The sequence below is a fragment of the Bos taurus genome, chromosome 10, assembly GCF_002263795.3.
Source record: "Bos taurus isolate L1 Dominette 01449 registration number 42190680 breed Hereford chromosome 10, ARS-UCD2.0, whole genome shotgun sequence".
NCBI classification, from domain to species: Eukaryota; Metazoa; Chordata; class Mammalia; order Artiodactyla; family Bovidae; genus Bos; species Bos taurus.
In genome coordinates this window covers 20,495,290-20,518,245 of record NC_037337.1, presented here as the reverse complement: position 1 = coordinate 20,518,245, position 22,956 = coordinate 20,495,290, and the positions used below count along the sequence as shown (strand labels likewise).

General features: G+C 50.3%; 1 protein-coding gene across 4 annotated transcripts in view; it reads right to left on the bottom strand.

Annotated features, from left to right (window-relative positions):
- CD276 (CD276 molecule) overlaps positions 1 to 22,956 on the bottom strand; it is a 40,109-nt gene that overhangs the window by 4,498 nt on the left and 12,655 nt on the right. For all 4 annotated transcript variants that reach the window (XM_059890779.1, XM_005211437.5, XM_002690495.6 and 1 more), the window contains exons 2-7: positions 9,248 to 9,370; positions 6,337 to 6,678; positions 5,843 to 6,157; positions 4,906 to 5,244; positions 4,429 to 4,725; positions 345 to 479 (exon numbers count right to left, since the gene is read on the bottom strand). In XM_059890779.1, coding sequence (XP_059746762.1) covers positions 345 to 479; positions 4,429 to 4,725; positions 4,906 to 5,244; positions 5,843 to 6,157; positions 6,337 to 6,678; positions 9,248 to 9,320 — 1,501 coding nt within the window. In that variant the 5' untranslated portion in view covers positions 9,321 to 9,370. The remainder of the gene's footprint in view (positions 1 to 344; positions 480 to 4,428; positions 4,726 to 4,905; positions 5,245 to 5,842; positions 6,158 to 6,336; positions 6,679 to 9,247; positions 9,371 to 22,956) is intronic.

Here is a 22,956-nt window from a genome sequence, read left to right as displayed (position 1 = left end):
TCTCCACGTGCTCTCACTCACAGATACACTCACGTGACTTACGCTCTCACGGTCACACACAGACACATTCATCCCTCTGTTACACATCCACTACTTGCTCCTAGTCACACTCACATCCACCGTGCATTTCTGCACACTCACCCTGCATGTTTGCACACTCACGGGCAGGCTCACACGTCTTTAAACACACGAGATCTGTTCAGCCTCCAGATCACACATATACACACACAATGTAGCTGCATTTGCACACACATTCATTCTGTCACTGGAAAGTGACACTCCTGTTGATATCATAGACACACCAACATACCCGGAGACACATGCACACCGCCTCTCTCACTTACCTGCATTCTCCTCCTCGCAGCTCTGTTTGATCTTTCTCCAGCACACGAAGGCCAGGGCCACCAGCAGTGCGACAAGGCAGATGGAGAGCCCCACGGTCACCCACAGGGCCTCGGGGGGGAATGTCATGGGCTGTCCTGGGAGGGGAGGTGGGGAGAATGGGGAGAGACTGTCATGCCTGACCCTCAGTGGTCCTGAGGACAACCCCCCGGCTCCAGAGTGTGAACAGGGGGCTCCTACCTTCAGGGGGCCCCCACACCATGAACTGAGCTTACATAAGCTCCTGTGCCCCTTCCCCCCACATCCACAAACCCTCCAAAGCCTGACACAGCTGGGATTGTCATGGGCAGGCCTCAACCTGGGAGGTTTGAAGAATCTGTGGCCCAAGATGCTCAAGAACCTTCTATGGCTCCCTACTGACATGGAAATAGTGCTTCAAGCTTCTTTGTAATTCCATTCTCTGTAGAGACGACCGACTGCTCCCAGCCCCTGCACCACTGCTCTCGGTTTCCTCTACCTGAAAAGTGCTCCCTCACTCTCCACCTGGCTTATGATTCCTCCTCAGGAAGCCCCCCTTTCTTCCCCAGCCCCACCTGGTGATATTCTCCATCTTACAGATCAGGAGTTGGCAAACCACAGTCCATGGGCCAAATCTGGCCCGTGGCCTGTTTTTGTACAACCCAAGAGCTAATAATAGTTTTACATTTGTAAAGGGTTACCAAATAAAGGAAAGACAGCAGCAGCAGCAACAGAGATGGTATGTGGCCCACAAAACCTAAAATACATATACATCCAGGCTTTGACAGAAAATGGGTGCAGATTCCCGCATAAAGATGAGGGTGGACACGGAGGGCACCCAAGTACAGGTTTACCCCTGAGAAGGAGACTTGCCAGGGGAATAGTGCTGTGAAACGCTGAGGGCCCTCCTGTTGGCAGTCTCAGGGCAGAGGGAGGAGCTGAGCTGCCCTTGGCTGGGTAAGGACCCACAGCTGTGCTGAGTGCACTATCCTCCAGCCCAGCCCCAGGATCCACGTGGGGTCCTGGGCAGAGGCCTTGGGGACAACAAATCTAACAAAAGCTCCTGCAGAAGATGCCATCAGAGCAAAGAGCAGTGCCATCAACCCTCGGGCAGTGGAGGCCTTAACACTGACATGGGGATTTGCAGCCAGGGTCACTTCCAACAGGCATGGCTGGTTACACTGCTGCTCTGGATATCAGCAGCAAAGGGACCCATCACCCTGGGGAACAGGAGCAGAAGAGAAAGACAGCAGCTGACACAAGAGGACAGGCCAGCCAATCCATGAAGCGCATGGAAGGGACCCCTGGGAATCCAGAGTAGGGGAGGCTCCTGCAGGAAAGCATGGAGCAGACCACAGAAACACCCAGGAGGTGGGGCTACTGCCCTGTCCAGCCCTGGGCTGGTGTTGGTACCTGGAGCACAGGTCTGACTTGCCTTCATCCCACCAGCCAAGGACAGAGAGGGGCTCAGACCTGCATCTTCAGACTCCACATCCAGGGCTTGCTCCACAAAGCCCCCTCCACATACAGCACATGCAACTAACCTCCAGCAGGTGCAGAGGGACCAGGCCGGAGGACTCAAAGTCAGAGTCCCAGAACGTTTTCCAAGGCACAAAGCTGCCCAAAGCGAAATACAGGCCAAGGGCTCCAAAGTAGGGCAGACCTGCTCTCAGAAAAACAGGAGGCTGGGTGGTGGGGAGGAGAGGAAATTAGGCTGAGAGGCTAAAAGTTGGATTCTGGTTCATCTGCTCACTGCAGGATGCTGGAGCCAAGGTCCACAGACCCCCATGGATGAGTACAGCAGGGCCACAAGCCCTCAAAACTTAAATGCAAATGACTGCATTTATCATGTATCCAGTTTTCAGAGAGGTGGCTAATCCCCAAAGAGTCAGAGCCACCGTGCTAGGCTGTGGCCTTGGGAAAGTTCTCTTCTCTCTGGCCTTCAGCTTCCTCATTTGTGAAATGAACGCACTTTAAATGCCAGCTACTATAATTTTTAATGTTTTTCTCTCAGGTGGAGAAATGTCCCCACTGAGCAGCAGCAGGAAAGGAGGATAGTACCAGGAAGCACATGGAAGAAACCCCTGGGGATCCCAGGGTGGGGCTTTTGCAGAAAAGCAAGGAGCAGAGCCACAGAAACACCCAGGCGGAGGGGTTCCCACTATGCCCACCCCTAGGCTGGTGTTGATGCCCTCAGTACAGGTCAGGCTTGTCCTCATTCTGCCAGTCAAGGACAGAGTGGGGTTTCAGACCTGCATCTTCAGGTATATGAGTATAATCGCATACTCACAAGTCCTTTCTACACAGGATGGCGAATAGCTAATTCAGTTCAGTGTGCAAATTATCGTGAAGATCACCAATCCTTCAAGGTCCCCTCAACCCCACCTGTCCCTAGAGACTTCTGAAACTGCAGCCCATTCTGATCACTCCCTACTCCTCTGAAAACTTCACATTCTCTGTCAATCCTGCTGTAGCTAATATTTCTGATTCTCTCCTGTGGCTACATCAGACCATATGCTGACGTATCTAAAAGGTCAAGGAGACCCCATGGGACATCCAACAGCCCAGAGCAGTAACTACCCCACAGAAAGTACAGGCCTAGGGTCTCCAGAAAGAGGGTGAAGTCAATCTTGGGGAGGGGGTGGGCAAAGGGACAAAGCCTTGCCAGAAGAAAAACCGTGAAAGAGGAGGAGGAATGAGCCTCAATTCCTAGAAGGCAAATGCGATGGACACTTGCAGAAGTGAAGGCCACGCAAGGTCCTTGCAAATGGGGCGCAGGAAGACAGGAGTGAGTCAGTGAAGCCTGAGGCTTGCACAGAAACTGGTTATCAGGGGGATCAGGTCTTCTGTGGGCCGCAGGTCAGGTGGAAGTCATGGGAAAGAAACAGGAGAACCAGATGGACAGAACCTGCTGTTCTGATCCCAGAGAATGCAGGGGGGTCCCTAGGAAAGGTTAGCTGTCCGAAGGGGAGGTACAGAGGAGCCAGAATGAGATCCAAATAAGGATGAAGACTGCCTCCCCCTGGCCTGAGTGTAGGTCTGAGCCCTCTTCACACCTCCAGGCACAAGGGGTACACACTGAGGTGGGCACTAAAGGAAGGGAAGTGTGGGCTAGGAGCCCAAAACTGTAGATTGAGGGAATTGCCCAAGGGGCAGCGTTGATCTGGTGTTTGACCACATGGGGGCAGCAGAGAGAGCCAGCCATTCCAAAGGCTGCCTGTGCTGTGTGCTGTGGTTAGTTGCAACCCCAGGGACTGTAGCATGTCAGGCACCTCTGTCCATGGGGGTTCTCCAGGAGGGAATACTGGAGTCGGTTGCCATGCCCTCCTCCAAGGGATCTTCTCAACCCAGGAATCGAACCCAGGTCTCCTGCCTTGCAGGTGGATTCTTTACCAGTTGAGCTACCCGGGAAGTCCAAAGGCTGGCTGGGTCCAGTTTAATTCCATGGAGAACTGACATTGATGGAGTGAGGGATCTGACCACCTGGAGAGGCCCAGCTGTCTCTCAGGGGCTCACAGTTAGATGGCGCCCAGCAACAGACGGTGACATAGCAACACCTTCTCAGCACTTGGAGAGGTTCCCGTAGGAAAGCACTCCAGACAGAGCTATGCCTTGTGGCTGCTCCAGAACTCCCTCCTGGAACACCTCCAGATTCCAGACAGGTATTCAGTCCCCAAGTACCAACTAAGACACTCTTGCTGCTGCTGCTGCTGCTAAGTCGCTTCAGTCGTGTCCAACTCTGTGCGACCCCATAGACGGCAGCCCACCAGGCTTCCCCATCCCTGCGATTCTCCAGGCAAGAACACTGGAGTGGGTTGCCATTTCCTTCACCAATGCATAAAGTGAAAAGTGTTAGGAGGGCAAATACTACAAATGATTCTTATTGCGCAATATAGCAAGTCCCTTAAGGACTGCTTGGGGGAGAATTTGAGACACGTGAAATGTAAAAAAAAAAAAAAAAAATTCTTAAGTTTCCTGACCACCCAAGCCTATCTGAATTCTGGCTCAGAGTCTATATAAAAAGCGATGGTTCCTTCTATCCTTCCCCAGCTGCTCGTCGGCCCCTACCTGTGATGGTGACCGAGCCGTGGGCGTCCTGCTGCAGCACGGGGTTGCGCACCAGGCAGCTGTAGGTACCATTAGCGCCCAGCACCACCCTCAGCACACTGTGCACGTCGAACAAGCCCTGTTCGTTGGCCATCTGCGACGTGGTCACGTTGCCGGTCAAGGGCGCACCCTGCCCATCCTGCCACAACACTTCGGCCTCGGGGTAGCCCCGGTAGCTGGAGCACGTGATGGTCACCGTGTCCCCAGGCCTCAGGTCCTTGTTGGGCTCCAGGGTCATGCTGGGTTTTGAGTAGGGGGCTGGAGGGGAGCAGAGGGTAGAGGGCAGAGGTCAGGTAAGGCAAGGGCAGTGGGACACAGTGGAGGGAAAGAGCGCCCGGGGCTGTGAAGACAAGGGTCAGCACTGGGGCAGTGGGTAAAGGGCTGCAGGAAGTAGGAGGGGCGTGCCAAGGGGAGGGCGCCCCCTTCCGCGGCTCTCACCTGCCACCTGCAGGCTGACCGCGGCGCTGCCGAAGTCCCGGATGCTCACGAAGCAGGTGAAGCTGCCCTCATCAGCCACGCGCACGCGCTGTAGCCTCAGGGACGCGTTGCCCTGAGCCAGCAGGTCTGGGAAGAGCGCTGTGCGGTTGGCATAGGCGCTGCCCTGGTCGCGGCCCTCGGCGAAGCTGTGCACCAGCTGTTTGGTGTCTGTCAGCTGCCAGATGAGGTTGAGCTGTGCCAGGCTGAAGCCGGGCTCGGTCGAGAAGGAGCAGCGTAGGGTGGCGTCGGTGCCCACGAGGGCCACCACAGGGTCTTCCGGAACCTGGACTTCCACTGCACCTGAGGGCGAGGTTGGAGCGGCACGGCAGTGAGGAGGGGTGGGGACACTTGGCTACCACCACACTGCCTCCCATATCTCCTCCATCGACCCCCAGGTCCCATGCCATCTTCCCATTTTCTCCCCAGACCTAAAAACAGATTGAGTCTCAGCACTTCCAGACGTGTCCCTAATCGTCTGACAAGAATCACAACAGCTTGGCCTTGGCCTGACAAGGTCCATCTCCCTGGGGGACCTGGCCTGGGGCAGCCTGCAGCTCTAGCAAAACTCTCCTCTCCGCCAGGACCCATTTCCCTCTCCTATCTTCCGACTCTCTTCTGAGATCTGAATGCTTCTCCACTCTTTCCACCGGTTTCCAGAGCCCTGGAGTCAGGAGACCCAGAGAGCTGAGAGGACCTGTGATCATCACCCTCACCTACTCCTGCCACAGTAAGCTTTCCCTCTATGCAACCTGTTTCTGTTATTATTATTCGGTGTCTCACTGTTCTGGGAGACTGAAGGTAAGGAGCTAGATTCAGATACTATGACCACTGGAGATTGGACCAACTCCCCGCCCCTGTCCCCCACCCCAAGGGACATTTAAGAAAACAAAAGAAAAACCTGTGGGGCTTCTATGGGGCGTGATGGTGACCGAGCCGTGGGCGTCCTGCTGCAGCACGGGGTTGCGCACCAGGCAGCTGTAGGTACCATTAGCGCCCAGCACCACCCTCAGCACACTGTGCACGTCGAACAAGCCCTGTTCGTTGGCCATCTGCGACGTGGTCACGTTGCCGGTCAAGGGCGCACCCTGCCCATCCTGCCACAACACTTCGGCCTTGGGGTAGCCCCGGTAGCTGGAGCACGTGATGGTCACCGTGTCCCCAGGCCTCAGGTCCTTGTTGGGCTCCAGGGTCATGCTGGGTTTTGAGTAGCGGGCTGGAGGGGAGCAGAGGTAGAGGGCAGAGGTCAGGTAAGGCAAGGGCAGTGGGACACAGTGGAGGGAAAGAGCGCCCGGGGCTGTGAAGACAAGGGTCAGCACTGGGGCAGTGGGTAAAGGGCTGCAGGAAGTAGGAGGGGCGTGCCAAGGGGAGGGCGCCCCCTTCCGCGGCTCTCACCTGCCACCTGCAGGCTGACCGTGGCGCTGCCGAAGTCCTGGATTCTCACGAAGCAGGTGAAGCTGCCCTCATCAGCCACGCGCACGCGCTGTAGCCTCAGGGACGCATTGCCCTGAGCCAGCAGGTCTGGGAAGAGCGCTGTGCGGTTGGCATAGGCGCTGCCCTGGTCGCGGCCCTCGGCGAAGCTGTGCACCAGCTGTTTGGTGTCTGTCAGCTGCCAGATGAGGTTGAGCTGTGCCAGGCTGAAGCCGGGCTCGGTCGAGAAGGAGCAGCGTAGGGTGGCGTCGGTGCCCACGAGGGCCACCACGGGGTCTTCCGGAACCTGAACTTCCACCGCGGCCCCTGAGGGTGGGGTTGGTGAGGTGGGACGGTGAGAAGAGGGTGAGACACTTGTGACCTCCCTAGTTCCCCTCCCCTTCCAAGTTAACTTCAGGCCCTGTCCACTGCTTTTTTAAGGGCTGAGGAGAGATGCTTTTGAACTGTGGTGTTGGAGAAGACTCTTGAGAGTCCCTTGGACTGCAAGGAGATCCAACCAGTTCATTCTAAAGGAGATCAGCCCTGGGTGTTCTTTGGAAGGAATGATGCTAAAGCTGAAACTCCAGGTTTTTGGCTACCTCATGCAAAGAGTTGACTCATTGGAAAAGACTCTGATGCTGGGAGGGACTGGGGGCAGGAGGAGAAGGGGACGACAGAGGATGAGATGGCTGGATGGCATCACTGACTCGATGGACGTGAGTCTGAGTGAACTCCGGGAGTTGGTGATGGACAGGGAGGCCTGGCGTGCTGGGATTCATGGGGTCGCAAAGAGTCGGACACGACTGAGCGACTGAACTGAACTGAATTGAGGAGAGTTTATTACTTGTGGTTCTAGTTCAGCCAACATGAATATAGTAAATACATACTACGCCAAGGGTAAGAGTTAGGAATGCCACAGAGAACACCACCAAGGTCACACCTCTGAAGAGCTTAAATTTTAGTGGGAGATAGAGACAAACTAGCACACAAATTCTTGGTAGCATGTGATCTTGGTAGCATGAGTATGAAGGAAGAAAGAAGCCAATGGATAGAAAGTAAAGACGTAGTTTTTAAAAAAATCTGGCAGGTGCATCACCTGTCTGTGCTGGCTGCATTTCCCAAGTATACACTATTTTTATAAATTATGAAAAGAAAATCTAAACAATAATATGCACCAAAATGCTATTAGTGGTTTTCTCTGGATGAGAATCACAAGTTCTTTTTCTTTTCCTCAACAAACATAATTAGTTTTTATGCAAGAAAGAAAGATTACCCATGCATTTAAATATGGTGGTGAACCACATTCTCCATAAAGAGATACTAAGCTGAGATTGAAAGGGAATGAAAAAAGAGTCTGATATAGTCAGAGAAAAGCCCCCTAGGGCAGGTTGCCCTGTTCCCACCCCTGCCCTCTTTCCTGTGGGTTTACTCTGCAGCCTCCCACCCAGTCACCTCTGCCTCCAGTCCAGCTCTTCTTTTAGAGCCCTGGGAAGTTAGGTAGGGGTTCCTGATAGCTTTTCTTTTGGTGATATGTGCCTCCTAGCCTGGCACTGCCATTCTTGGGCAATGGTTATGATAAGTGTGTGCTCTGGGCATCAGCAAAGCAGGCACACTCAGAAAGTGTGGAGACCAGTCTTGAAACAAAGCTAGCTGAATATAGCACTCATTAAAGTTTTCTCACATTTTGAAAAACAGCATTTTATAGTTAGTATTTTCATTGTGAATTACATATAGGGAGGTGGTATCATTGTCTTTGGGCTTCCCTGGTGGCTCAGACAGTAAAGAATCTGCCTGCAATGCAGCAGACCCAGGTTTGATCCCTGGGTCAGAAAGATCCCCTGGAGGAGGAAATGGCAACCTATTCCAGTTTTCTTGCCTGGAGAATTCCATGGACAGAGGTGCCTGGCGGGCTACAGTCCATGGGGTCGCAGAGTCAGACACAGCTGAGCAATTAACACACACACACACCCATCATCAACATCTTTGCAGTGTGTGATGATCTCTAAAGGCCTTAAGCTTTCACTGGATCTCCTGCCAGGCTGCCAGGCACCACAGGCCAGATCTCCAGTTGGAGACCAACAGGGTGCCCCTTGTATGGGGGCATTTGGGGGATGAAACCTGAGGAGTCACCCAAAGCCCTTTCTCTAGAGAAATCAATGTACCGCTGGGTAAAGCGGTGCTTCCTTCTTTTGACCACCAGATGGCACCAGACATTCAGCTTTGTCTTCCCCCTTGAGGGAGGACGTCTCCCTCTGAGCAGATTAGGATTTGAAATATGATGGTGTTGTCATTAAAGTAGGTGCCATTATTGAAAGCCAACTCTGTGCCAAGAACTGTGTGGGAAGACTTATATCCTTTATTCAACATGGTTATTGAGCACCTGCTATGTGGCTGGCATTAATCCTGGCCCTGGGGATACATTCTACTCTTTGAGCGAAGCAGGCAATAAGCAAGTAAACATATAATATGTCAGGTGGAGATTAGTGTTGGGAAGAAGCATAAAGTAAGGCCAGCGAAAGGGAGGGAAGAGGTGTTATTCTATACACAGTAGCCTGGGCAAGGTGACATTTGGGCAATGGCTTGAATGAAATATGGGATCGAGTCATGCAGACATGTGGAGGGAGAAAGTTTTAGGCAGATGCAACAGAATGTGCAAAGGCCCTCAGGAGGGAGCACACGTGTGTTTGAGAAACAGCCTTATCACATTTAGTGCTCACGTTACCATTTTACAGAAGAGAAAACAGAGGCTAAGAAATGTCAAGTAAGGTGGATCCCAAGGTAGGAATGAGGTGGACAGGGCACAGAGGAGATTTGGAGGCAGTTAGCCAAAAGCTTCCCAGCCCTGCCAGACAGAGAGGCCTCAAGGCAACTCAAGGCTCCAAACTGCTCCCCTCACCTGTGAGGCAGAACCACAGCACTCCCAGGGCGGGGGCCACACTCACACCCGTGCTGCTCGGTCCACACAGCATCTTCTCGAGAGGCAGCTGACAGCTGGACTCTCCGTGATGGAAGGCTGCCCCTGCCGGTGAGGAAGAGGAAGTGAAGCTTCTGTCTCAAAAGGTCCTTACCAAGCCCTCTCTCTCACCTCATCTCCCCTGGACCAGCCTGGTGGAAGGCTGCAACAGCCCACTCGGAGGTCCTCCTTCCCACACCCTACAGGGCTCCCAGCTGAGGGATATTTTGAGAGATGCTGGCAGGAGGGAATTGAGTCACTGGGGAGGCTGGATCAGGGGAGGCAGGGCAGCAGGCAGTTAGGATCCACCCCTTCTAAGATACTGATATGCAAACAAAAGATAGGAGAGGCAAGGCCAAGAATAGGCAAGCCTGGCCGGCTCGGGGCAACGCAAGTATGTACACAGATCAGTTTGGCTCAGCTGGTAGGGGAGAATAAGGCTTAGAGATCGGCTAAGACATTATTTTGCTGACAAAGGTCCGTATAGTCAAAGCTATGGTTTTTCCAGTGGTGATGTATGGATGTGAGAGTTGGACCATAAAGAAGGCAGACCACCAAAGAATTGATGCTTTTGAATTATGGTGCTGGAGAAGACTCTTGAGAGTCCCGTGGACTGCAAGGACATCAAACCAGTCAATCCTAAAGGAAATTAGTCCTGAATATTCATTGGAAGGACTGATGCTCAAGCTCCAATACTTTGGCCACCTGATGTGAAGAGCTGACTCACTAGAAAAGACCCTGACACTGGGAAAGATTGAGGGCAGGAGGAGAAGGGGATGACAGAGGATGAGATAGTTGGATGGCATCACTGACTCAGTGGACATGAGTTTGAGCAAACTCCAGAAGATAGTGAAAGACAAGAAAGCCTGGCGTGCGGCAGTCCATGGGGTCGCAAAGAGTTGGACACAACTTAGCCACTGAACAACATAACAAGAGGTCAGAAGCTTATCCTGAAGGCAGCTGGGAGCCACAGAAGGTTCTGGAATAAAAGAAAGGATATGGTCAGAGCTGTGTTTCATAAAGATTACACTGACAGCATCTGCAGGATAGATGAGAAGAGTTGGACAGAAGAGACAAAGCAGGTCTGGGGGAAAGCGGCAGCATGAAGGACAGGGGAGCGAGAGGGGGAGCAGTCGGGGTGGCCGTGGTCTGAGCCTAGGGAGCAGGCGGAGCATTCACGCAGAGAACAGGGAAGGGTTTAGTGTAGGCTGTGTGCAGTGAAAGGTGTTTGTGCAGGAACTTCCTGGAGAGACTTCTGAAGGCCCCCGGTGAATGAGTATGGGGCTCAAGGGAGAGGACATGGGCTAGTTTAACATGCATATACTGAGGGCCCAAGACAAATGAGAAGCGGAAGTGGCCTGTTCTGAGACTGACCCCCGCCCCCATACTGGAATCAGGATTGAGTGGGGTATTTCTGCAACCTCCCAGGACCCTGCTCCCAGTCCCTGGCTTCCTCCCACCCCACCCCCAATGCTGTCTGCCTTTTCCCCAGGTCTCACAGCTGCTGCCTGATGGTCACATCCTGACTAAGCCACGTGTCAACAGGGTTGATTTATACTATTCAATACAATTTGACAAAAATAGAAAAGGTTTCACATTGCTCAGACCACCCAGGGAGCCAGGCTGCCTGACTTGGTCCCATTTTGCAAGAGGAAAAAAAAATTAAAGCCCAGATAAGTGAGGGGACTTCATGTTTTGCACAAAGTTGAGAAGGGTTTGCATTCTCCACCTCCTGCCACACCTCTCTCCCCTTCCAGGGAGCGAATGGCATCAATAGTCGAGTTTTGAGCAGTTTCAGTTGCACAGTCGCAACCCTCCCAATCCCAGCCAAGCACCTCCCGCCTCTCCCCCTTCCCCCACACCCAGCAGTTGAGCTGAGGGAGTCCCTTAGCCAAGCCGGGTGCATCCTGCGCCGCCGCCCCACCTCCCAGCTGTCCACAGTGGGGAAGCCCTGAGCAGCCACTTCCTTCCCAGACAGTTCCGGTCCAAACCTGGCGGCCTCAAAGCCTTGCCGCCTGCTGGGTCAGCAGCCTTCGAGGTCCATTCATAAAGGCAACCTTGGCAGGCACCACATCATGCCTACAAGGGCCACCACAGACTGAAGGGAAATGCTGGCAGGCAGTGGCTGGCCATGTCTGCCCGTCTGCTGAAGGAATCACAGAGACTAAGGATTAAGGAGCTCTCATTTACCCCAAGACAGAACCAAGGCCTGTCCTTCCTGGGTCTCCCTCACTCTTCCCACTGCTGCCCATGCCTACCATCTCCCATCCTGACCTTGGCGGCCAGCACTCCTGTGATCCTCCCGTGACTCTCCACTCTGCCCCTGCCCACCCCGCACTCTGCGTGTCTCCTCTTAGGACCTGATGCAGGAATCTGCTCACATCTTTCCTCTACAAGGCCCTCACATGGTTCTCCATTTACCACCGGAATAAACGCACACCACTCTGCCTGGCTCTTAAGCCTTTTCTGATGACTATTTCCTCCATTCATCAAGCTAATTCCTGCTGCTGCTGCTGGGTTTACTTGCCAGGGTTGCTTGGTCTGGCTGCCACCTCCGTGAATATGGGGCGGTCTCCCAATCTAATCAGGTTCCCCAAGGGCCGAGCTGTCCTTCCCTCCTGAGGGAAGGTGAGGATTCCCTGGGGGTAGTGGGGGTGGTCAATCAGTTCAGTCTCTCAGTCATGTCCGACTCTTTGTGACTCCATGGACTAGAGCACACCAGGCTTCCCTGTCTCGAGTCAGTGATGCCATCCAACCATCTCATCCTCTGTCCTCCCCTTCTCCTCCTGCCTTCAATCTTTCCAGGGGTTGGATTTGCTCTCTTCAACTCCTTTCCTAGACTCTGGACTCAGGGAAGTTCCTGTCTCATGTGTTCCCTGGGGAGAAGCCTTGACAGCCCAGAACCGAGGACAGGGAGAGGCTCCCTCCCCAGTAGCTGGGCTCCTAGAGCTGAGCGCAGGAGAGGGGAACACATCTCAGAGAGGGTATTGCTAGGCAACAGAAGCATGACCTGTGACCACTGGGACAGACAGGCTGCCCAGCACACAGAGCGTCATGGAGACGCACAGGCCTCAGGCTGCATTCACACCGCCCTGCCCACCTTTTCTACAAAGGGGAATTCTCACCCCCAGGCAGGATGGCCCTGGAGTCAGCATGTGCCACCCCTCCCAGTGAATCACCAGCCAGTTTTCCCTCCTCCACTTCCTCCATCCTCATCGAGCCCTGTCCCAGCCAAATGTGGGAATTCCAAGGAGCCCTGGCAGGAAAGAGCACAGGGTGCCTTGGCTTTCACAGAGAAGAAGGAGGGAGGGGCCCGGGCCACCCAAGGCCTGAGGTTCAGTAAGTGCATCCACCCCCAGAAGAGGTGGAGCCACAAGGAATCTCCCCAGAGATGACCTCCATAAAGCCAAAACCAAAAATCAAGGGCTGAGGTGGGCTCTATACTACGATGCCCTGGATCTGGGGATGTCTGAGGGGAACTCCTCGCCCCTACCATAACCACCAGCAGCACCCCATTTTCTCTTAACCCTCCTGCCTTTTCCCAATCCCTGCAGGGGCTGCTTGGACAACACGTCTCCCAGAAGGCAAGAAGGATCAAGTCACAGAACTAGTGTACATCTTTGCTAACCAGCACTGGATAGAAGCGTAGCTTTTGAAAACAGCGGTTAAGTCCCTGGATCCAGCTCTGCCTGAAGCAAGCTGCATACCTAGACTGCCCAGATACTTGAGCCAATCTTTTTTTTTACCCCCTCAAGCTAGTTTGAGCTAAATTTCTCTTACCTGCAACTGAAGGTTGTTCTTGTCATCGTTTAGTTACTACTGCTAAGTCGCTTCAGTCGTGTCCAACTCTGTGTGACCCCACAGACGGCAGCCCACCAGGCTCCCCCGTCCCTGGGATTCTCCAGGCAAGAACACTGGAGTGGGTTGCCATTTCCTTCTCCAATGCATTAAAGTAAAAAGTGGAAGTGAAGTCGCTCAGTCATGTCCGACTCTTCGCGACCCCATGGACTGCAGCCCACCAGGCTCCTCCATCCATGGGATTTTCCAGGCAAGAGTATTGGAGTGGGGTGCCCTCGCCTTCTCCGAATATGCTATCTAGGTTGGTCAAAACTTTTCTTCCAAGCAGCAAGCGTCTTTTAATTTCATGGCTGCAGTCACCATCTGCAGTGATTTGAGAGCCCCCCAAAATAAAGTCTGCCACTGTTTCCACTGTTTGTTCACCTATTTTCCATGAAGTGATGGGACCAGATGCCATGATCTTTGTTTTCTGGATGTTGAGCTTTAAGCCAACTTTTTCACTCTCCTCTTTCACTTCATCAAGAGGCTCTTTAGTTCTTCTTCACTTTCTGCCATAAGGGTGGTATCATCTGCATATCTGAGGTTATTGATATTTCTCTCAGCAATCTTGATTCCAGCTTGTGCTTCATCCAGCCCAGCGTTTCTCATGATGTACTCTGCATATAAGGTAAATAAGCAGGGTGACAATATACAGCCTTGACATACTCCTTTTCCTATTTGGAACTGAGCATTCTTTGGCATTGCCTTTCTTTGGGATTGGAATGAAAACTGACCTTTTCCAGTCCTGTGGCCATTGCTGAGTTTTCCAAATTTGCTGGCATATTGAGTGCAGCACTTTCACAGCATCATCTTTTAGGATTTGAAATAGCTCAACTGGAATTCCATCACCTCCACTAGCTTTGTTTGTAGTGATGCTTTCGAAGGCCCACTTGACTTCACATTCCAGGATGTCTGGCTCTAGGTCAGTGATCACACCATCATGATTATCTGGGTCGTGAAGATCTTTTTTATATAGTTCTTCTGTGTATTCTTGCTACGTCTTCTTAATATCTTCTGCTTCTGTATTAGGTCCATACCATTTCTGTCCTTTATCGAGCCCATCTTTGCATGAAATGTTCCCTTGGTATCACTAATTTTCTTGAAGAGATCGCTAGTCTTTCTCCTTCTATTGTTTTCCTCTATTCCTTTGCACTGATCGCTGAGGAAGGTTTTCTTTTCTTTCTTTGCTATCCTTTGGAACCCTGCATTCAAATGGGTATAACTTTCCTTTTCTCCTTTGCTTTTTGCTTCTCTTCTTTTCATAGCTATTTAAAAGGCCTCCACAGACAGCCATTTTGCTTTTTTGCATTTGTTTTTCTTGGGGATGGTCTTGCTTCCTGTCTCCTGTACAGTGTCATGAACCTCTGTCCATAGTTCATCAGGCACTCTGTCTATCAGATCTAGTCCCTTAAATCTATTTCTCACTTTTACTGCATAATCATTAGGGATTTGATTTAGGTCATACCTGAATGGTCTAGTGGTTTTCCCTACTTTCTTCAATTTAAGTCTGAATTTGGCCTGTCCTAGCCTGTCCCCAGGTAGACAGGCTAGGAAAGGTGGTCTCTCCCTAGCCCCAAGAATCCTGGCTTCCTGGTACCGCTTTTCTGCCTCTCAGCCAGATCTCTTTGAAATAGTAAATAGTGAGCCCAAAGTTTGGTTCTAGTTCCAGTCCTGGCACTTTGCTGGGCAATCTTTATAGGTGACTTCCCCTCTCTGAGATCAGTGTGGCCATCTATGAAAAAAGGGCTTTGAAAATAAGTGAAAGTCTCTCAGTCATGTCCAACTCTTTGGGACCCCATGAACTGCAGCCCACTAGGTTCCACTGTCCATGGAATTCTCCAGGCAAGAATAGTAGAATGGGTTGTCATTCCCTTCTCCAGGGGATCTTCCTGACCCAGGGATCAAACCTGGGTATCCTGCATTGCAGGCAGTTTCTTTACAGTCTGAGCCACCAGGGAAGCCTGAAAGAAGAGCTTTACTGGATGCTGATGGAACTTCATTTGTATGTTAAGCCTTCATGTACTATATCCTTAAGGTCTAGCCAGTTAGCTGCCATGTAGGTCACACTGAAATGTATAAAATGACTGTGGCAGAAACCACTAGCGTTCCCTTTACATCTAGTTTCCTCCCCTTCTGTAGAATATTTATATTTTGTTAGGCACAGGGCCACTTAGCTAAAGACTACAGATACCAGCCTGCCTTGCAGCAGGGAATGGCCATGTGACCATTTTCTGGCTAATAGGATGTAGAAGGAACTGATGTATAACTTCTGGGTCGTGCCTTTAAAGAGGCGAATGCCCGCTCTCTTCTCCTCCCCCTTCCCACTGTCTAGAACACAGATGTGGTGAGCCATCGAGGACCACACTGCCAAAGGCAACACCCTGGGGACTGCAGAGCAGCAAGACAGAAGGCCCCTGCGGGGCTGCAGCATCAGCCCTGGACATACCCGGATTGCCCCCCGGGTCAGAATAAGCATCTCTTTGAGCGTCACTGTTATTTCGGGTCTTTCTCACAGCATCCAAAGTGACTAATTTAGGGACCCATCCCTTCCTTCCTCTCCCGCCTTCTCTTCTCCCGCTTCCCACCCTATGAAAATTGCTACTGCTCAGAACAGCAAAAGGAAACCACATCTAAAAGAGGTGTTTCAAAATGTGAACTGAACACTATCTCATTAGAGTCACTTAATGATCCCTGGACCCAGCTTAGGAGATATTTCAAGGGTAGTCATGACTTGTCTTGGTGATTGTATGTATGGTAGGGGTTGCAAGAGCCAAGGATGGACTGAAGGTTTCAACCAATGAGTGTGTGTGTCACACACAGAAGATGGAGAGACCTGGAAATGATGGGGGAGAAGAATTCCAACTGGGCCTGAGCCATGGATGGATCATCCATGAGAAAATGTGTGATGGATTTCTAGACACACAGAGCTGGAGCTCAGAACAGGATGTGGGAGCTACTCTTGGAAGCCAAAGTTGGGATCACTGAATAGATAATGGAATGAGAAGAGGCCCCCCGAACAAATTCTGAAGAAGCTGCCGAAGTTAAGAACAGAACAGGGAAGCTTTATCTGGCCACTCCCACAACTCCCCCCTGGAGACGGTACCCCCTACCTCCCAGAGAAGCCCACCACTTTTTGAGTAGCTCTCATTGATGTAAAGCTCTACCTTTTATTGAGATAAAATCTGTCAGCCTGTATAATTCCTCATTTGACCCCTTGAACCACAGAGAACATGTCTGCCCCCTCCCTTATAACAGCCCTGCAAGTCTTGGGTCTTCCTCTCCCTGGTAGAGGTCATATTGGGCAGCCAGCCACTTTTTTCACTAAAATAACCCAAAATAATAGACTGTCAAATCTGTGGCCAGTGACCAGAGTCATTTGCGCACATTGCTGTGGGTCCATGTCTCTGCCATCCTCCTCTGAAAGATTTAGGGAAGGGGTGGAGATTTATAGGATGTTTCATTTGTTACTATTACATTTCATCCAGTTAAGCTAAGTATCCAACTGCCATGATCTTTTTTAAAAAATTATGACAAAATACACATAACATGAAGTTTACCATTTTGCTTTTTTTTTTTTTTGCCACACCCCTCAACTCATAGGATTAGTTCCCCAACCAGGGATTGAACCTGGGACCTTAGCAGTGAAAGCGCATAGTCCTAACCACTGGACCTATAGAGAATTCCCATTTTAATAATTTTTAAGTGTACAATTTGGTGGCATTAAGTGCAGACAGTGTTTTGTAATCGTGTCATCATCTTTTGAATTACTGTTTTGACAGTACCTGGTGTACAGGGGTGCTCAATAATTTTTTGGTGGATGAAGAAAAGAACAAATGGATGTTACCTAAGAAGGTTACCCTCTTCTCCTTACTTTATTTCTTGTGTCATCAAGGTCCTCTGGGAGAGGACAGAATCAGGAGAGCCCTGTAGCACTAGGGTCTGCCCCTGAATGTCTGTCCACTATTCAAGGTTTTGGGGTCCCAAGTCTTCCTATTTGTGCTGCCGCTCACCCAGCTTCCCATTTATCTCACCCCCAAAGTACCACTGCTTCTGGTGGGGGACCAATCACATGGAGAAAAACCAGAAAAAAAAAAAGTCTCAACTGAAGAAGGTGGACTCTTCCTCAAGTGCTCAATTGATAATTAGTTCCAGGGTTTTGTCAAGATTAAGTCACCAATCTATTCTTCCTGTAATCTACTTTATTCCCCATAAATCTGGTTATTTGCCCACCTTAGGTCTTTGAGCCGGAGAAGGCACTGGCGACCCACTCCAGTACTCTTGCCTGGAAAATCTCATGGATGGAGGAGCCTGCTAGGCTGCAGTCCATGGGGTCGCTGAGAGTAGGACACGACTGAGTGACTTCACTTTCACTTTTCACTTTCATGCATTGGAGAAGGAAATGGCAACCCACTCCAGTGTTCTTGCCTGGAGAGTCCCAGGGACAGGGGGAGCCTGGTGGGCTGCCGTCTATGGGGTCACACAGAGTTAGACACGACTGAAGTGACTTAGCAGCAGCAGGTCTTTGAGCGGTCATTTATCCATTTATACAACAAACAGATGCAGGTTTATAGCAGGTATTATGGGAATGGAGGGTCAAGCAGTTCATGGAGGAATGGGGAGGCTTAGTGGAGACCTCATAAAGGAGGAAACATTTCAGCTATCTGGGGGAGGGGGCAGCACCAGCAAAGTCTTGGAAGGGCAGGGACCCCCCGTAGACTCTGGGAAGATGGGACTCTGAGGAGAGGCTGTCAGGAGATGAGGCAAGGGAGGTGGCTAGGGGTCCGTTGTTGTTCAGTCATGGACTGCAGCACTCCAGGCTTCCCTGCCCTTCACTATCTTCCAGAGTTTGCTCAAACTCATGTCCGTTGAATTGATAATGCCATCCAACTATCTCATCCTCTGTCACCCTCTTCTTCTCCTGCCCTCAATCTCTGAAGGAAGGAAGAGGGGTGAAAAGACCAGTGAGTGGGCTGGGGACCCATTTTGGAAGCTTGCTGCTGCTGCTGCTAAGTCACTTCAGTCATGTCCAACTCTGTGAGACCCCATAGACAGCAGCCCACCAGGCTCTGCCATCCCTGGGATTCTCCAGGCAAGAACAATGGAGTGGGTTGCCATTTATTGCAAAATCCAACTATCTCATCCTCTGTCGTCCCCTTCTCCTCCTGCCCTCAATCTTTCCCAGCATCAGGGTCTTTTCTAATGAATCAGCTCTTCTCATCAGGTGGCCAAAGTATTGGAGCTTCAGCTTTAGCATCATTCCTTCCAATGAATATTCAGGGTTGATTTTCTTTAGGATTGACTAGTTGGATCTCCTTGCAGTCCAAGGGACTCTCAAGAGTCTTCTCCAACACCACAGTTCAAAAGCGTCAATTCTTGGGCGCTCAGCCTTCTTTATGGTGGGTTAGGGGTCCTGGATTGATTCTGTACACAGTGGGAAACTGAAATGCTGCAACCCACACCTTCCCCACTCCCATCCAATCCCTGCTGTCTTTCCCAGTTGTCCTGAAATATCCCTGATAGCTTCTCTGAGATCTCATCTCCAGGTTCACTCAGCACCAGGACAGGCAATCTCAGGAGCCAGAAGACAAACCCATTAAAGCAGATTATCACCTCCCCTCCTGGCCTGAACTCTGGTTCCTTCCTAATAGCTTCTCTTCCTGTCCTTGATACAGAAGCAAAATAGATACTGGGCAGACCTTCTCTGCCTTCACTAGACACTTTGCTCCACATCCTTTATTCTAGAGTGCCCCTCTTTCATTCTAGACTGGATCATTCTGATAACAGGGCTCCAATTTCCTTCAGGGAACCCACTCCATATGGTACTGGTAGGGCTGACTCCCAGCCTCAGGCCTCAGCTGAGGACCAGATCTGGCTCCTTGGAGAACCCCTGCCCTGCCCCCACTCAGTGACAGGCTTGGAAATGAGCCTGTGAGCCAAGCCATACCCAATCAGAGAATTCCCAGGGCTTTGCTGCTGGCACTTTCAGAAAGCACTCTTTCTTGCTGAGGTTGCTAAGGAGGATGTGGTCTGGGGCTGTTGGCAATGAATCTGTCAACTAGCAACAATCTAAAGAATTGATCTAAACAAATACACAGAGGCAAAGGTGAACACAGGAGGGATACAGAGCCCTGAACACAACATTTAAGTCCCTATGCCTAAAGCAAGCTGCACACCTACACTGCCCAGATACATGAGTAATCTTTTTTTGCTCTTAAGTCAGTTTGAGCTAGGTTTCTATTATCTGTAACTGAAAGAGTCCTTGACTATACATTTGTTTGTGTATTTAGTTATTCACTGAACTATTCATGGAGTGCCTGGTAGGCAGGCACTGGGGGCAGAGAGAGGACTAAGTTATGTCTGTCTCCAGGAGCCTGAGTTCCAATAGGGAAATACATAGAAATCACTGCAGTTCAGTAGAGAGTACTGTTTTAAGATACAGTGAGGATCACCTGGTGGTACCTTAGAGACACGGTAACCCACTAAAGTGAACCCTGAACACTGACCTGATGCTCCCCCGGTGGTCAGGACAGGAGGTCATGTTTGGATTTTGTACATGATGAGAAAGGGTTTTGAGTAGAGAAGTAACATTGTTGCCATAGGTGGGCCAACCTTTGATTAATTGATCCATATGTAATGTTAACCTTGCTGAGGATGTTTGAATTGTAAAGGATGACATTTTAAAAGGGCAATGGTTTACTCAAAATAAGAGCTAATGGTAGAATTTCGGGCATCAGAGAGTTTTTTATTTTCTAGATTGTGTCCTGGAGATGCTCAAAATACACTGCTCCGCCTGTGTGTGGACCTACTGCTGGTTCTGGATGTAGAATCGAGTCAGGCAGGGGTCAGCAAATTTCTTCTGTGATGGTCCAGACAGTGAACATTTTAGGCTTTGCAGGTCCTTCCCATATCTGTCACAATGGCTCAGCTCTGCCTTTACCACAGGAAAGCAGCCAGGGGCAGTGTATAAATGAACGAGCAGAGCTGTGTTCCAATAGAAGTGTATTTATGGACACTCGGAATTGAATCGAATACAATTTTCAGGAATCACATGATTTTTTTGGCCAATTATTCTTCTTAGTTTCTAGACGATACCAAACAAAGCAGCAGATTTGCCCCAGGGGTAGTCAGTATGGACTGGTTTACAGAAACACTAGCTCCATTCTGAAACACATCAGCAGCAAAAATGGAAAACAACTGGGAATGGGTACATTAATTATGGCACATCTGTATAATGGAATAGCATACAGCCTTTCAAAAGAACCTGTACTAACATGGAAATAAGTCCATGCGGGTCATTGAATAAAGTATATTATATATTGGGAGTTATGTGACCTAATTTCAGCATTAATGCATGGTCCCATGGTCCCAGGTCTAGTCACCTACCTCTCTCTCTCCATCTCCTGTATTTCAGGGCAGGTCCTTCCTTCTCTGGCACTGAACCCCCGGGGGCTTGCTCATAGACCCTCCCCTAAATTCTCTCTACTATTTTTTTTTCCTAGATGATTTCATCCACTCCTGTGACTTTAAATATCATTTATATGCTGATAACTCCCAAATTTACTTCTCCAAGTCCACACGTCTCATCTGAGCTCCAAACTTAAGCCAAAACACCTCTGTTCCAAAGACTCACAGGCACCTCTCTCTTAACATGTCCCTCTTCAATCTCTTGATTCCTCCCCTAAACCCGTTCCTCCCCAGCACTTCCCACTTGGTAAAGGCATCCTCCTCCACCGCCTCTGATCAAGTCAGAACCCTGATTTCTCTTACCCTTATAGTTCATCACCAAGAACAGCCAACCCCAACACCCAAATGTATCTCAGGGATCTACAGACTACAGCCTCAGCCCCAAATTCCACTCACCACCTGCTTTTGTTCAGTTCACCAGTTAAGACAGGGTTTACCTTTTTACATGGTTAGAAAATTAAAAGAAGAATTCTTCATAACACGCGAAAATCATATGAAATTCAAATTTCAGTGTCTGTAAATCAAGTTTCATTGACACACAGCCACCCTCCATTCATTTACACATTAGCTGTGACTGCTTTTCCATCACAGCAGTAGAACTGAGTAGTTGTAATAATCACAAAGCCTAAACAATTTACTTTCTGATCTTTTAGAGAAAAAGCTTGTCAACCCAATGTATTTTTACTCTCTCTATTGCCCTCTACCTCGGCTTCTCTCTCTGGTCTGCCAAACTGCCATCATCTCTTGCCTGCTGCTGCTGCTGCTAAGTCACTTCAGTCGTGTCCAACTCTGTGCGACCCCAGTGATGGCAGCCCACCAGGCTTCCCCGTCCCTGGGATTCTCCAGGCAAGAACACTGGAGTGGGTTGCCATTTCCGTCTCCAACACATGAAAGTGAAAAGTGAAAGCGAAGTCGCTCAGTCGTGTCCAACCCTTAGCGACCCCATGGACTGCAGCCCACCAGGCTCCTCCGTTCATGGGATTCTCCAGGCAAGAGTACTGGAGTGGGGTGCCATTGCCTTCTCCCATCTCTTGCCTGCATGACTACAAAAGGCTCCTCACCAGTCTTTCCACTTTCTCTCTTGTCCCCCCCACCCAGCTCTATACTCCCATCTAGACTTCTACACAGCAACCAGAAAAACAGCTATAAAAACAAAAGTGCATCACATCATCACTTTAAATATCTAATCAGCCTACAAGGTCTTGCCTAGTTCAGCCCTGCCCACCTCCCCAGCCTCACCTCCTCCCGTTCACCCCTCATCAGAGCTCTTATGACGAGACCCTGTTCCCTACCTCACAGGGTCTCTGCAAGCACAGTTCCTTCTTCCTGGATGACATCTTGAGGTTCACCTTGGTAGGAAAGCTGGGCTGGGGGTCTGCCACTCTATGGATGTCCCTGTTATGCACTGCTGTTTACCTTGTGTCACACTGAGAGCTCCCTGAGCAGGAACCATGTCTGCTTTATTTATTAGATCCTTTATCCTATTGGATCCTTAATTTTAGCTAAGGTTTGGCACATAATGAGTGTTCAAAGCACTGCTCAATGAATGAATGAATGAATGCCTGTGTGTTTAGATAAATAGAGAGAGAGATGGATGGATGGATGTTTGTATAGAAAAAGGGCCTGGAAACGTGATAGTGAGCCCAACCCTGGAGCATGGGAATGAAGGTAAGCATCTACTTCCACCTTCTAGCTACTTTGATACACTTCTGCTGCTTTGACAACAAGCATGTAATTCTTTTGTTCATTAACAAATGAAAAAGAAAAACAGCAACATCGCAGATTTATGTTTACTTGGGCTTTAGACCAGGCTCTATCACTCACTTGCTCTTCATCTTACTAACCCTCAAAGGAAGGTCCTGGCCCCCTTCCTGTGCTATGACCACCATCACCTGCTGGGCTGGTGTAGCACAAGAAGCCTCATGGACAAAGTGAGCCCTGGCGTTTTAGAAGATGTCTCTGGAGTTGGAGACACAGCTTCAAATCCAGACTCTGCCACTTCCTAGACATGTGACTTCGGGAAAACATCCTCTCTGAGCCTCGGCTGGCTCATGTGTGAAACAGGAATCTAAACTCTGCCTTCATAAGATGATTATGGGACTCCACTGAGAAAAATTAGCCAAAAAAACCTGACCTAATATTAATAGTATAGGTGTTCCACAACAGGTGGGAGCCTGCGCAAAGAGTTTAGGGGATCTCCAGAGTTGCCTAGGAGCCCTGATGCCCTTCCTTTTTCCTGATAATGAGTTAGTTTGGGCCTTTGGTGTTCAAGGCTATCCGCTGGGCACTGCTCCCCAGCCCCGTGATCCTGCCCAAGAGAAGAAATCAATTCTTCCTCTCAAAGTGATTTC